We start from the raw sequence: 16763 nt of genomic DNA, 5'->3' as shown, positions 1-16763 counted from the left end.
TAGATTTTACAAGGATGCACAAGAGTATCAAATATCCAATCAAAGGGTTCTGTATCAATCTTCTGTACAGTATAACACATCCAACAAACACATTATACATGACTACGCTATACATTTAACATATAATACATATGCATATATACACACATACATAAACTTACCTTATACACCCAATATGAGTGTACGCATGCATACATGTATATTAACACCACCCATACATACATATACATAAATATACATACACATTTTTACATCACATTTGCTAGGATAGTGTCATAATACATGAACATACAGTACATATGCAAATATGCATACACACATACTGTATACACACATGCATGCACATACATCACACCTACACACTTATACACACAAACTCCACACATACCCCTATAACACATTACATACATTATATAGGGATGCAAGAGCCACAATCAATCATCTTGAAAGAAAATTGCACTATAAAGTCTGAGGCAATTATTTTGTACCATTCTGTTTTATGAGAATCAGTTTCTATGTTTTAGCTGAACCAGCATGAATTATCAAGTTCTACAAATTACCTCTCCTGTAGTGTACATGGACATTTATTTTCACTGTATATATTACCTCAGTTCAGCTGACTAAGAAGCACTAATTGGATTTTAGGCAAAATATAAATATTTCTATTCCAAATATGGGTGACTCCAACAGCCAAGGGTAAGTATTATGTCTGGAGGTGTTGCCGTGATTATCTATTTTGTCAATAATGTATTCATGAAGTAACTAATGAATCTCCCCCAGTTCATTTGTAAGCAGCGGTGACATGTTTGGCTGGCAGGAAGCGCAATGAATGTATTTCATTTCACGTAACACTTCATCAGAGCTGCTGAAATTAGAGTCGCGGGTATGAGCTTGCTCCATACACAGGATACATAACATATAAATTACATCTCTGGATCTTTGCCTTGTTCCACGTAATTAAACTGCTGATGCAAGTGAAAAAAAACCTCCTCAGTGTCATAAAGAAGCATGACTTTGTAATTGAGTTACAAGGCCATATTTAATCCATTTTAATCCTACAAGAAGATTGTTGTCCGCCAAGATGCAATCAGGGTGAGGACTATGACAAGTTGCACACTAGACTGCATTTCATGAGGAAAACAGTTCCCCTCATTGTCTACGAGAAACAAATAACACACAGCATTAACATACGACATGACTGGATAGGTGGTGATGAGGACCAGGCCGGCGACATGATGAGAAAAGTTGGATTTTGTTTAGCTGCGGTAGGCTAAACAAGAAATGTTAGCTTGCTAGCCTAACTAACTCATCACATCTGAATAGCTGTAGCCATTTAGCTAGCCAGTTTGTTAGAGCAAAGCACAATACCAAAATTATGTTTTCCATACATATGCTTATGGATTATATTTTGGCAAAATGAAATGAAAATTATAAAATACAAAATAGTCCTCCATAAAGTTCTCTATATAGCCGTAGATCGGTTTCTGTTTGTTTGTTCATTCATTCATTTGCTTGTGCATTTGTTCATTTGTTCATTCTTTATTTGTTCACTCATCTGTCCATCACACACAGTATCTCAGACACCGCTGATTGAATTTAGATTAAACTTGGGGGAATGATGCATCCCGCCACTGCATCCCAGCATTTTCAAAATTATACCAACTGATCCGAGGAGTTGCTACATTGTTCATTGGTTTGTTTGTCCATGTGTCACCCATGATATCTCAGACATCACTGAATGGATTTTGATGAAATTTGGAAAAATGATGCAATTTGTGATTGCACTGCAGCGTTTTCAAAATTACACTGATTGGCCCATGGTGGGCGCTACAATTACAGGTAGAAGAAGGTCACATATTTGCTACTGATTGGTGGTGAGGGAGACTGTCATTCACTATCATTCGCGGGGGACAACATGTTTACTGTTTTCTTGTTTGTCATGGCCTTCACAGCCAACCTCATTCCTTTTTCCAGTCTTTAAAAACATTCTGTATTTATTCTATGGCTCCATAACTGATGTATGCATCCATACAGCCATCATAATTGCAGTGCGCACAAAAGTGTCATGACTGATTTTACAGTGATGACATACAGTGCAATGGGACTTGCTTGCATCATGGCACACATGGCAGGTCTGGTGTGCTGTCTTTCCCAGCTGTCTTTGTTCACTCAGCAGTCAGTTTGGATGCAGTCTTTGCAGGGGGAAGTGTCACTGAATGAAATATGGCTGCATTCCTAATTGCCTTTCTCGAACATGTTGTAATTTTCATCAGAAAATGACCCTGGGTATGAGCTTGTCTACTCATGAAGTGAAATATAGTTGCATGCCCAGTCAGTGTTATCTCATTAAAGCCCCTCCGTATTACAGTGACCATTTAATTTGCCTTAATCCACATAATAATAATAATAATAATAATAATAATGATAATAAATAGCACTTATCTAAATGCAGAGTTTTCAAAGTGCTTTGCAGGGAGAAATAAAAAAGCAAAAATAGTAAAATACAGGATCATAAACAATTACATAAAAGTCTATGAAAATGTGAAGTGGTTGCAAAAGTGCAATCACCTTTAGTCTATTGGTAACTATGAAGGGAGAATTTGCTGATGTCTCACTTTTTGAAAGCCTATTTGTTTACTCTATAGTATTAGTATGTGTCTACATGCCTAGGGAACAAATAAACTCTCTTTGCTGCTGCTCTGAAGTAGGATATTATCAGAAAAACACTTGCACAAGAAGATTTGAAATACACGAGTGATGTAATTAGTTTCACTGTTACATGTCTGAAATACATGCATTTTTCTTACACTTAATTTTTAATTATTTTGTTTTCCCTCTTTTCAAACTAACCCTTTGAGTTTTAGCTCCCCCATTATTCAATTTTCATGATTTTGTTTTCACATATACAGCTCAGCATAAGTATAATGCTGTTAATATTAACTAAATAAATACTAACTAATTAATAACTATAATAGTTCTTCATGACGTGCAAATAAATGTAGTTTAGTTAAAAGGTTATTTACTGAATGAATCTGTGATTGGCCAACAACACCAGCTCCTTTAATTCAAATGAGGCAAACCTGCTGAGTGGAGACTTTCTAGTTCAATTGTTGCAAAGTTGCCTAATTGGAGGGATTTTAGGAATAGTTTAGCAATGTTTATATTAAACAGCGTTGATCATATATGTATGTAAACAGAGGAAAATTTGAATTCCTGTAATGGGGCTCCTTTAAGGTTGGCCAAGTAGATCTGGCCTCCGATTGAATGAATGCTGTGATATCAGTGGAGAACTGCTGCTATTTCCACATGTGAAAAGCTACACTAAAACAAACCGGGTAGATATTCTGATGCTCATGTGACACATATACAGTATATCTCCTCTACCTTACTAGCCCTGCCACTACCTTCTCCAGTGCATTACCTCCACCTCCCGTATCGCAGCACCTGACAGAGCCAGCAGTGAGGTCTCACCTTAGGATCTGAAACGCAATTTGTCTGAGAGTCAGCAGCAGCCTGCAATTACCTGCCATCTCTCGCCATCAGGGGCCAAATTCTGGCCTCCGTGTCAATCATAAGCCTCTGAGATTAGGAGATGAGGAGACCTTTGCCACATAGACACACACACAACACACACACACACACAACTCATTCCCATATCTTCCTGACCCCACGCCCCCCTGCAGTGCCAAGGCGGCCACTTACTGTACACAGTCCTGTCATGTACAGATGAGTTCCCGGCTATGGAGGACTCAATAAGTCACAAGAGGCTGTTCTGCTCTCTTCCGTATTATTCTTCCCGGTTTGCACGGCCTCTGACAGGAAGACAGCCGAGAATCATGGAGTCAGCCGGCTGAAAAAAAACTCCACTGTGGCAATTGGATGGATGCAACTCGTACATGAAAAACAGGCACAAGTTTTAACCGTATCAATAGTGACAGCGCTGTCTGCCGGGAGCAAGGGCACTGCTCACAAAGAATTGCATTCAGATTTTTTTTCCATGATAAGGAGATATGGAGAGCAGAGTAAAAGGAGGGGTATCTCTCTGCATGTCTCTCTGCGTGTCTCTCTGCTTTGTATCCAAGACTCAAGACTCCTTCCTAAGATCACTCAGCATTAATCATCTAGAATAGTGGGATGGCATGGCATAACATTACACTCTGAACCATTACTGAAATATACTGGAGTGTGCAGTAGAGCTAGGAAGGAAACATTTATCGAGATCCATTCTTCTGAATTAGTTTTTGTCACTAAAAACATGAGCGTCATCAGCTAAAGTGCATTGCTGATGTAAATCTTGTTTTCATTCCTTCATTGAAAGTTTATTTGAATAGGGACAGATACACAGATGTAGAGCTTTTAAAAAAGATAATCTGATGTCACCTAACATTTATAGTTTAAGCTAATTTGCAGTGCTTGTCCCTAGAAAACAGATATAAAATACACACACAAAAGATGTCAACATAAGAAAGATTTTTACTTCTGTGCAGATATATTTACAGATATCTTCAAGATGTCAACAATTTGAGAATTTAGAAAAATAAATCATTGACAGAGAGTTTATACAAGGGGTTTCATAAACTTCAGTTCAAGTGAAAACATGAAAATAGTGTTTTGGAAAGTTTATCATGCTATTCATGGGCCGTAGGATTGTGAAAATTGCTCTACCTATAAAGGAACAAGTAAACCTTCAGTTCAAGATAAAACTCAAAAATCATCAAGATTGAGAGTTTAATTTAGTTTACACATTTACAAGTTTCGTATTTTTCCACAACACTGGCACCATGCTTATCACAACAAACAATCTAGCTAGATAGGAAAATTGCAAATCTAATTTTCTGAAGTTGCTCCTCACCCCTCCCTCTGCCTTGCCTCTTGTCTGGTTCATTCGCAAAGTTATTGATCGGATCATCTGATCGGCTCCAGATTGCAGGCTTTCACCTTTGCCTGGTTAACTAGATTATTTGGCGAGAATCGACAAGTGCCCCTCAATTAATGCAAATCCGTCACCAAGCTCGATATCAAACTACAGATGAGCGATTTTTCAGTTTTCTTGAGGTGTGAAATGAGAACATCCAAACAGCTTCACTGTGATTAGAACAGTCATTTATGCAGCAGCAGAGGCTTTTTCAGACATTTTCGGCACTGCTGACCACTGAAGTGTAGAGCAACTTTTGGCAGCAGCTTGATTGGGAAGTTTGAAATGTGCAGTGTATGGTTGAGTGTGCTTTTTAGCAAGTAATGATCCCTCCTGCCTTGCTTTTCTTATTGGCCGGTTGAATAATTGCCACCTGTCAGTGACACACAGTGATTGATGCTGCCTGCAGTGTTTGTCTGTGTCATTTGGACATGAGCTGTATACTTTTCTAGCACCTGGTTCAATTATTTTATATGCTAATTTGCTGTAAAAGACTTGAAGCCATTGTACTATAACAATAGAACTATTTAATTCAACCATTTGCTTCTCAGTGGAGCGATGTTGTCAAATCCCATTGTTTTAAGCAGCTGCATATTTGAGTGTTATGTACATTCACAGGCAAAGAAAGTAGAAGTTGCGTACCAAATGATTTGGATTGGATACATTTGCAACCACCTTTTAAGAAAAAAATAAAACACTTATATATGTCGGAAATTTGCTCCCCATAGCCTTCAGTTTGTAGTCAGATACAGCAGAAATCAAAAGTTATATATATATAGAATATGCCAATCCAATACGTAAAATATAACCTCCAACCACCCGTGATGCTTGATGGAAGGCTTCATCACTGAATACAGTCTATTGCTTCATACTCACAGCTCATTCCTCCATGATAACATTCGCTGCTACAGTCAGTTATGTGAAATGCCAGCAAATAAGAGTCCAAGCATCAAGCTAATAGGAAATTTGAGTTCTGCCTCGACTTAGAATTGTGATGAGTCATCAGAAGCGTGCAGTCCATACATTACAAAGCCAGCCAGTGAGCCAGACGGACGTGACATTTCCAAGTGCAGGAGGAGGGGAAATTACGAGCGCTATGGGTCTAACTGTGCACTAATCATTCCCTCACTTCTCTCTCCCTTCCTCCTCCTCCTCCTCCTCCTCCTCCTCCTCCCCTGTCCATCTCTCCTGTTTATTCACATCCTCCCTCTGTGTCCTCCTCTCTGGCTGTTGTCTGTAGTCAGATACAGAGTTCTGGGACAAGATGCAGGCGGAGTGGGAGGAGCTCGCTCGACGAAACTGGCTGACGGAGAACGAGCAGGCCCAGATTCCCTCCTCTGTGTCTCCGCACGAGAAGGTCACTATTCACAGTCGCAGTCACTTTAATCACCAAGTACAGGCAATGTCTATGAATTTGTCTTGAGGACATTGGTACAGACATATATTGACACTTTATGTACAGTAAATTATGCATACCAGTCTAGAGTTTTGTTCTAAGATGAGATACCAACCATTTGAAAAAAGTGACACCTACTTTTATAAAATGATTAATAACACACAGTTAAAATAAATGATGGTACTTTTTAAAGCTGCACTAGGCAAGATTTTTATGTAAAAATACAACCTGTGATTCAGCCTGAATCACAAAGTGGGGCTGCAACAGAAAACAGTGTCCCATCCCATCCCATGTATTGAAAACTGCTATACAAATAAAGTTATTATTACTATCATCCCTTGTAATTGAGGGGATGATAAATTTGCCATACTTGCCCAAATTAAATTCTGGTGTTGGGAATGTCACTTCTCCGGAATAAAGAGGCTCTAACAGACCGGATCCTCTTTATTTTAAAGATAGTGAATGACGAACTTAATGATTTTTTTTTGTCCAAAATGGATGTAGAGCATTTTGGAACAGAATTGATATATACAGTATATATATTCAAAGAACATATATTCGGCTTCTGACCATTGATACATAAGACAAGCTGTTTAGATTGCCTGCTCTTTAATAAAGATAGAAGGTTTGGAGTTAGTGATATTTTATAGATGCAAGGAAAGTGATTGATAATGCATGAATTGCCTACACAACATAGGAGTCACATGTTCTTCATTTCCCTTGTGGATCATCATTATAAAAAAGTGATGATCATTTGGGAGCAATTGCGTAAGTAATATATGACGGTAACATCAAGATGAATCTTTATGAGCTGTGGAGGATATAAGCCCTTGATTATATGAGAGCGAGGCGGTAGCTTTGAGAGCATATGGCTAAGCTATACTCTACCCATTAGTTGACCTTCTTATATAAGAAAATCATAAGAGATCAGACTTCTGGGCTTCCTGATTGATCCCAGTGCAGAGTGGGTTCTTAAAGAAAAAGCTGTTTCAAAGTCGTCGTGTTGAGAACCGGGCAACAACACACCAGGGTAATCACAGTTTGAAAATGCAAAGTTTAACATTTAAAGAGAACAGACGAACCCTGGGGAGCTTAGCCCAGGTTTGATGTGAAGCAGAAAAGATCAATTCCTGCTGCTGGAGCTTTGCTTAAATATACAAGTGCAGAGGACGGTTTCCCACTGTCGCTTTGAATGTGGAGAGAGAAGACTGACATTGCCAGTGCCCCTATTCTAATGTGTTTTTTTTTTTTTGGTGTGTGTGTTTTTTTTTCTGTGATGACAGGGTTACTACTTCCACACGGATAACCCTTATAAGGACTGGCCCAATGCGTTTGAAGAGGGACTAAAAAAGTCTCGAGAGGGAGACTTGCCGAACGCTGTGCTTTTGCTGGAAGCCGCTATCTTGCAGGACCCTCATGATTCAGAGGTGAATGGACACAATTCTATTAGCACACATACACACACACACACACACACATACACACACATACACACACATTGACACACACATTGACACACACATTCTATTTTTTCCTTATTTAATCAGGCGAGCTAACCGTGAAGACATTCTTATTTACAGCAGTGACCTTGCGGCGTCGATGCAAGTGGGACGAAGGAGAGTTACACACATTGACAGGACAGCTGACCAACACTGCCACAGTCCTGCAGTTGGGTTTTCAGTGGGGTTTTCAGTGCCTTGCTCAAGGGCACTTTCATGATCGTTATTGATGGAGGGGAAACCCATTATGGATTTCTACCATCCAGATTTTTCTAGCTTGTCCAAGGATTCGAATCGGTGATCCTCTAGTCACATTTCTCCAAACCTCAGGCTAATGCCACGCCACTCATTCAACCACACACACACACACACACACACACTGCCAGCATTTCTTTCATGTATAAAGAGCACACACACACATATGCGCACACACGAGCAGCCAATAAGTGAGCGAACAGCACCCTTATACCTAACCAGGAAAAAAAGTCTCACTGACCACAGTCTGTGTGAAGTAGACTCAGGCAGCACAAAGTGGCTAGACGCTGATTGCCTGTAGAGGGCAAGGGAGTGTTGTTTTTTTTTGTTTTTTTCAGTTAATAGAGTTGTTTACTGTAGCAAAAATACCCAGCCCGCTCGTATTCCCAATGAGAATTTCCATTTGCCCAGTGGGCTGAGTAATAGCTCATTTCGCAGGTTTGTCTCCTTCATGTATTCTCCCCATTTCAAAAAGAAGTGACCCTCTTTGCAGCCTCAGAGAGCAAAGCCTTCACACAAACTACTTGCAGGATCCCCTGCAATGTACAGAAATGTGCCGGTTATTCCGAGGAGAGGATTATCCCGGGGCGTATGGAACTAATACGATTCCAAAATTCCTATCCTGGGGCGCTTAGTGGCTTATTGCCCCGCTGTGAAGACCTCTGAATCATTCATAAATAATTTCCCCCCTCATTTCCCCTCATTCAAGACTTTTTTTTTTGTTATCTTAGCCTATCATTGATTGAGTGTCAATGTCAGAGAATGGGACAAAACATCCTCTACAGGGATTAGCATGAGCACAGGTCGCTAAGCTTTTCCTTTCCCTCACAGAGGAAGGAAAAGAGGAGTAACCTCATCCACTTGGATTGTAAATTGAAGTTCATATCATATCTGCCCGCCTAGAATCCGATCAGGTGGAAACGGACAAACGTTGGCTCAAAGTTCAAGCAACACGCCTCTCCACCCAGTCACATTCATATTTTACTGAGCAATAACTTCATTCGAGATTCATTATCAGGTGCATTTAATGAACCTGGTTTGCTGCCAAGGAATGAGAAGTCCTCCTCACCTCAATTATCATTTCACTTCTCGAGAGAGAGCTACAGCGGTATGTCAGCAAGTCACGTCTGATGACGCTTAATTCATTAATTCATTGCTTTCTGTTGCCTTGGATGAATGAAACATCGTAATAAGAGTGTCTAAGGATCAACAATGAAAAATTAATAGGGATGGCGGGGCTTTTTCATTGAGGATACACCTCCAAGCTAATCACTTTGCCAATATTAATCTTAATTGCTTGTGTCCTTACTTGACTTAATGAATCAAACTTTTATATTCTGGGGAGTTTAAATGCACAGTTTCTTCTGTCTAACACACCGGCAGCAGTCGCTCTGTGCTGGATCTGAGTTCTTGTGCCTGACAGACGATGCTGAGCTGCCGCATCAGGAAAACAAAGCCTCTCGGTTGTGTTACAGCCTCTTAGCAGTCTCTCTGAGAGTCTGGCATTGTCTAATACAGGGTGTGGAGTCCAGGTTTCAACCCTGCTGCTTACTGTTACCTATTGTTTCCCTGCAGGCCTGGCAAGTGTTGGGGACCACCCAGGCTGAAAATGAGAATGAGCAGGCAGCAATTGTCTCCCTCCAGAGGTAAGGAGAAGCAGCTGCATGAAATCCCCACTGCAGCTTACAGTACATCGCTCACAAGTGCATGAAATTTGCAGGTTTCGACGAATCTTCAGTATTTTAACCCCTTGAACTCTGATTTCCCCCTTAAATTTCCCCTCAAGTAGCTTCAAAGTTAGATAAAAACACTTTTTTCCATATTGTATGACAATGTCACAAACAAATTCTATATCGGCTCGTTCCAACACTTCATTGAAGCTTTGGCAGGATCAAACTTAAGATTTTTATGACTGATTATATCAAATGAAAAAAAAATCTAAATGTCTTGTGCATCATTTTATAAACATTTCCCTGTAATTCAGCATGACATATTTGGTATCTTTGGAAACCTGCGGATCTTAACTAGAATTTTAAATAAAGTTCTGTGGTGGGACCGGAGATGAAGAAGTTGAAGAGGTTTTAAGAACAAGAACAAAAGAACAAAAAAAGGAAAACTCAAAGTTCCGATGTAACGCTGCGAGACGTTATATCGAGAACACCATCACCATTTTACTTCCCATCCCAGACTTGTTCCCAATCCAAAACACCTCAACCCCTCAAACCTCACAAAGCTCTCTCCTCTACTTCTCCAACCAGTGATTGGAGAGAAGCATTCTGAGGTTGTTCCCTTAAAATAGAGACGCCCCACATGGGTGGTGATTGCAAAGGGCCAGGGGTGACCAGACACCACATAGGGAGATGGCCCACTTTCATTCAACTGTCATAACACTGCTGAAGCCATAGATGGGACAAACAGCACCTCTGTCTATCTGAGAGTGTGAACACTGGCGAGAAAATGGAAAACAGAAGAGACAGCTGTTCAGGGGAAAACGCCCTTCCCACTCTCACTGTGCCTCATACCTTTTCCATTCTGTGTATAGAAAGAATTTAATTGCTGGTCTAGCTAAGTGCATTTCATGAGGTGCAAACGCAGAATGTGAATCCCTCACTGTCCCCAGTTTTCATGTCCTGCTAGAAGCCCACTTAATCCAATAGACTCATGCATATTCAGATGTAAATACCAGTCAGATCTCTGGTAGTTTGTTGTGCATTTTAGTTGATTTGATATGTAGCCCCATCAGTGAGGGGAATGTGTTTGGTATTAAGTGAGATTAGCTGTTTACCTGGCATTACTCTTGTTGTTGCTACACTGGCACCAGTGCAGCTGGCAAGCATCACGTTAACTATGAGGACACACATTTTTTGACAATGCTACACAGCAGAGTTATTTGACTAAGCAACTTTAGTATTATATTGAAAATGAACATCCAGTTTTGTTTGGCTAACGTCTGTATTTTTTATCTCATGCAGAGAAACCTGGCTTTTGTTTTGGCTTTATAACATTCACTTTTTTTGATGCTTCACTTTTGATGCTCAAAAACATGTGGGCTTATTCTCCATAGCTCTGTGGAAAAAAAAACTTGAAATAAATTAAAACACTGTCATTCTGAAGCAATCATTGAAGTGCCATGGATACTCTCCAGCAACTGAAGAGGTAAAATTTTGACTGATGTTTTGTTTTGTTTTTGTTGTTGTTGTTTTTTTGTTTGTTTGCTTTTTGATGGGTGGCCAATTCTATTCTAATTTCCACCAAATCAGGGACTGTCCCTGGAAAACAGTGTCGTGTGGCCGCCCCCTATTTTTTTGGACCTTGTTTGCAGGGGATGATAAGAGTTTGTCTCTGTAGGTGTGCAGTGCATCTGAGTGGCCTAACAGTCAACGTGCACCAAAGTTTACAACGCATTTTACTGGGGATTCCAGTCTGACTGAAATAATTTGGTTTGACTGGGATTATGGGGCGGTTTTAAGGACATTGGAGCATCAGCTGTAGTAAATCTGGCTTCAACATTATCTTGATGAAAGCTAAATCTTGTTTTGGCCTCTTCTCTAGTCTCTAGTCTCTCTCTAGTCTCTTAAGTAATCCATGTTGCGTATCCCACTGCCCTTCTCCCCTTCCCAATCACAAAGGACAGTGTAGCTCTTAATGGCAGTCGTCCACATGATATAACCAGTGATATAACTGTAGAACTCACTACAAATGCCAGTGCCAGTGGCATTTTCTGTAAATGCAAACCTGATGCAAATCCCCTAAACCTGCTGTTTAAAGTTGCTGTATGTAAGTTCAGGGGGAAAGAGGTCAAATATCTGTAAATTCAAACCAACACAAGGAATGACACGCCTCCCATGCCTCCTAGTGAGTGACAGGAGGAGTGATTGACAGGACAGAGTCCCACCTTCTGCCTCAGACTTGTCCTCATTGGTCAGATGGGTTTCTACACATTTCACTTTGAAATGAGAATAGCAGAGAAATGGGGCTACCAGAATCTGAGATTCTGACATGTTATCCTCCTGGTCTTTGGCCAACAAACGTGCCGATTTTATTACTTCTAAAGAAATGTTAATCCATGAAAGTTACCTACTACAGCTTTAAGGCAGCATGCAAAACTGGACCACTGCTGCAGAGGCAGAGCAGGAGAGGTGCAGCTCATCCAGTCTGACCTGAGATCATTAGCCACCGCCTGATGTTCCTTTGCCCTGGCCTGTCCCAATTAATGCCCATCAAATCTAGATTTCCCTTTGAAGTTAACACCTTCCACCATCTCTTTTCTCCCATCCCCCTGCTGTGTCTCCATCCAGGTGCTTGGAGCTCCACCCCAACAACCTCCCGGCTCTCATGGCCCTGGCGGTGAGCCTGACCAACACCGGCATGCGGCAGGACGCCTGCGAGGCCCTGCTCCGCTGGATGCGCCACAACCCCAAGTACAAAAACCTGCTGAAGGGCAAGACCCATCTGACGGAATCGCCAAACTCCCAACGCAGGATGTCTCGTGTCTCCAACATGGGCAGATATGAAAGGTAGCGTATATGGACTGAATAGGAAGCATGGTTAATGGGTAATGGTACAGTTAAAATACTGAGGGGAGTTGGTTCTGTTCCCCAAGTTTTGAAAGATGTTACACCAAGCCTGATGATGGCAGGCCAGGCTGCCTGTCGAAATGCTGCTAATTTTAAAGGCTTATTGTGTATCAAAGTTACGTGGAGCTATTTTCTTTTTTACCATGTCAGCAAACAAATGGACAATAGGATGTATTTTTTCACCTTTATTTATGTGGGAAAGTGTTTTGCAGAAAATGCATGTTTTTTCTGCACTGTCCTGCTTCATATTCATTCAATTTTACACACATTCACACCTGGGAGCTACCCATTACAACAGCCTTCTGTTATTGGACACAAAGCAAATCCACCGGAACAATTGGGGGTTAAGTGTCTTGCTCAAGGGTGCCTTGCTGAGGAAGTGGAGAACAATTGCCATTCACTGTTACTCCACAGATTTTCCCAGGCGATTCTCTATTCTCTATTCTCTATTCTCTATTCTCTATTCTCTATTCTCTATTCTGTTCTATGAAGGCTGTGGTACTGTGAGTAGCTGGTTCAGCCCTCCAAGGTTGACAGACGGAGAGGCAAGAAACACTGTACACTGTGAGTCACTGGTTTCCCTGAGGTTGTCAGTGTAAAATCTCAAACACGAAGTATCTGTGTTGTCCTCTAATTTATTACCACTGTCAGAAAAGATGATAATGTATAGAAATAAAGGGAAAGGTGTCAAATGTATCAGTGAAAATCAGCAATAATCTATGGCTATATTAGGATGCAGAAGCCGTCTAAATCTGCGTTTTTAACCTGGCATTAAAACAGTCTTTCAGTCTTTTCCAACTCCACCCAATATCACTGAGTGGCTGACAGACATATGATATATCATGCACTATATGTTGCACAGTCAAGAACGTGATCTTTTAGAGGCCATTTAGAGTCTCATTTGTTTTACCGGAACAGCTATTACGCTACTGTCAATGAGAGGGAAAGTTATTTCAAGGTCTCCCATCCACAGCTGGTAAAGGTGTAATTTCATTGCCAAGGCAGTGAGTGTGCAGCTACATGCATCCATCTCATCAAACCACTCTTACCGTTGTAAAAAGCAGACTGTCGGCGCTATCTTAAGCCAGAAAAATTAGGTTGCTAGCTGTATCAGATTGAAGAGGCCTAATTCTGCTCCCAAGGTAAAGCACCACTTTATCAAATCATCAAGCGTCTAGTCAATGTGAAGACATACAGGAGCATCTCACTCACTCTGTTTTTTTCCCTCTCTAATCCACGCAGTGTCAGCCTCTTCGTTTCTGCATTTCAATCTGCTCTTTTTTCTGTTTTTCCTATCTTTCTCTACACTCCTGCCCATCTTTCTCTCTCTCTCTCTCTCTCTCTCTCTATGGAGCAAATGAATGAAAGTTGACATGCAGCACAGCGCACATCATAGCTGGACTATCTCAAGGGCGCTCACTGTGTGTGCCAGTGTCTCAGCAGCCCTAAGTCACACTAATCCCTATGTGTGTGTGTGTGTGTGTGTGTGTGTGCGTGTGTGTGTGTCCACAGCTCCCTGCTACCCGAGGTCAAGGAGCTCTTCCTGGAAGCAGCTCAGCACAACTCTGACAGCATCGACCCGGACCTGCAGACGGGCCTCGGGGTGCTCTACAACCTCAGCGCCGAGTTCAACAAAGCCGTGGAGGCCTTCAATGCTGCTCTGTCAGTGCGGCCCGAGGTATGGACTCCCACACATGCGCAGGCACACACAAACACACACACACACACACACACACACACACACACACATGGTCAGAAAAAGTTGCTAAATTTGTTGCTAGGCACTTTTGAGAAACAAAGTCACCAGCTGGGGACTGAAAAGTTACTAAATCTAGTGAGAAAGTTGCCAAGTTGGCAGCAGTGGCTGCAAACAGGCACACATATGGAGACACACAGCACACACAACACGCACCAAATCTTCCCATGCAAACATACGGCAGACACGAAGCCCTCAAGCATGTACATCCCCTCAGAGAAACGGAGCTGTAGCGTTATCAAGGGAGAGCTCATGCAAGCAGATGCAGTCAGGCACATCAAACTGTCACACCGATATCTGAAGCATGGAGCTGCGAAATCTGGCCTTGTGAACTCCTGACTGGCACACACGCGCTGCCACATATGATCTAGCAAAAGCGTGCACGTACACACACTTACACAAACACACACACATTAGAACACACACAAACGCCTACACTCATACACACACACACACACACATACACAGGATCACAAACATATTCTTCCTCCGTTGCTGCATGCAAATCAGTCTCTCTCCTCCTAGCACTGTCCCAGGCCGGTAGGCGTATTACTCACTGGTAAATCCAACCCCCCCACATTTGACTTGGTAATATCTGCTCCCCTGCTGGAAAAAACGCTCTGATCACAAAGGGAGATAATGATAACCCGCTGCTAGGCTCAGTCAAAGATGAAGGACCCCCATACTGTAGCAGACCATGACCTCTGTGTGCGCCTGTCTATCTCCAGGTGGGAAACGAAGCCAAGGACGCCCTGTGTGACGTAACTGAGCTCTCCTCAAACGATCCTTGCAATTGTTAGGTTAGTTTATGACAGGGAGCAGCGTAATGCTCCAAAACACTTCCCAGTAATTTGTAGCATCCAAAAGATAGATAAAATTATAGCTTGCTCTTTTAAAAATGCTTTGTCATGCTGTCACCGCAGATCCAGGGCTGAGTGTTGAGGAGCGGCCAGGATTATTCAGCTCTATTTCACTTACAGGCTCTCATAACTTCTCTGGAAAAGACAGTGGCGGCTACTTGTTCAGGCTTTCCATAACTGTAATCCTCAGCTTTGGTGCTGTTATGATATTTGCTTTTACCTGTAACAACTGTAGCTCCCCTGCTTTTGCCTTTGAAATCTGACTAGTCTGACAGTTATTAACACTGACATTTACATTTTAGCCATTTAGTAGATGCTCAGAGCGACTTACAATGGGTGCAACAGTAGAGTAAGCTTCCTAGATTTGCAACATTACCAGCGACCAATATCAAGGAGTGCAAGGGTCAAAAAGAAAACAAATGTACAACAACAATATATAAGATGTATCCTTAGAATAGTTATGCATAGTAGAGAAGTGTTAGATAAAGAAATAGGGTTTTTACAATACTGTATTGTAGCAAGAATAGGTGGAAAGCAAGCAAGCGGCAGACTTGAAGATACTTGAATTGATGAGTTTGCAATTCAGACTGAACATATGGAGCGAGTCATCTGCAGTCATTGCTGATGAAATTTTGGCCTAAATGCATCGAATATTCAAATCCAAATGCATCCATAAATATGCAGCCGGGCTACATTATCTAGGCTGACAGCATATGACAACACACATCACAATGAACTCACATCATCTCAACTCAAAACAAACTGTCTTCTGTGTTCTCCCTCAATGGCAATGCCCCTCCCACACACACACACACACACACACACACACACCACCCTCAACCCCCCCTCCACTCCCCCTCCTTCCAGGACTACTTGTTGTGGAACCGCCTGGGGGCCACATTGGCGAACGGGGACCGGAGCGAGGAGGCGGTGGAGGCCTACACCCGAGCACTGGAGCTCCAGCCGGGGTTCATCAGGTCCCGCTACAACCTGGGCATCAGCTGTATCAACCTGGGGGCACACAGGTGGGTGACTGGCAGCTCGGGGCTATAGGAGACTCTGGGATAAAGTTCGTACTTTTGGTAAAATGCAGTGTAGCAGAATGGTTTAGGGCAGTGGTTCTTAACCTTTTTGGCTCGTGACCCCTTCAAATGAAGCGATGCCTCCTCACATCTTCTCAGGTTGAGGCCTAGAGCCTGAAAACGATTCAGTATTTCACAAGAAAAAGCAAAAATTTGAGAAAAAAATAGACATGATAATAAATTTGTAGAAATATGTTTTTCCTATCCCATAAATCATCTCGCAACCCCGCATAATTATCTCACGAGCCCCTGGGGGGGTCCTGACCCCCAGGTTGAGAACCACTGGTTTAGGGTGGCATCTATGAACAAGAGTCAAAAGTGGTGGGCGTTATGGAGCAGTTATAAAATCTACAAGCATGGAAGTGGTGAAAGTATTATGCATTTTAGTAGAACTATAAGTCATATTTGTGTGAACTCAAGGTT

General features: G+C 41.8%; 1 protein-coding gene across 1 annotated transcript in view; it reads left to right on the top strand.

Moving 5' to 3' along the window:
- pex5la (peroxisomal biogenesis factor 5-like a) overlaps positions 1 to 16763 on the top strand; it is a 44388-nt gene that overhangs the window by 27296 nt on the left and 329 nt on the right. Inside the window, exons 8-13 of the mRNA XM_071543646.1 lie at positions 6156 to 6272; positions 7595 to 7738; positions 9641 to 9711; positions 12364 to 12582; positions 14155 to 14320; positions 16126 to 16283. Coding sequence (XP_071399747.1) covers positions 6156 to 6272; positions 7595 to 7738; positions 9641 to 9711; positions 12364 to 12582; positions 14155 to 14320; positions 16126 to 16283 — 875 coding nt within the window. The remainder of the gene's footprint in view (positions 1 to 6155; positions 6273 to 7594; positions 7739 to 9640; positions 9712 to 12363; positions 12583 to 14154; positions 14321 to 16125; positions 16284 to 16763) is intronic.

Source organism: Centroberyx affinis, unplaced genomic scaffold (assembly GCF_046629955.1).
Source record: "Centroberyx affinis isolate AG114_WGS23_722 - 3 ecotype Tasmania unplaced genomic scaffold, CSIRO-AGI_Caff_v1 ptg004359l_1, whole genome shotgun sequence".
NCBI lineage: Eukaryota > Metazoa > Chordata > Actinopteri > Beryciformes > Berycidae > Centroberyx > Centroberyx affinis.
Note: the sequence above shows the minus strand (reverse complement) of the source record. Positions and strands in the feature narration are given on the sequence as shown.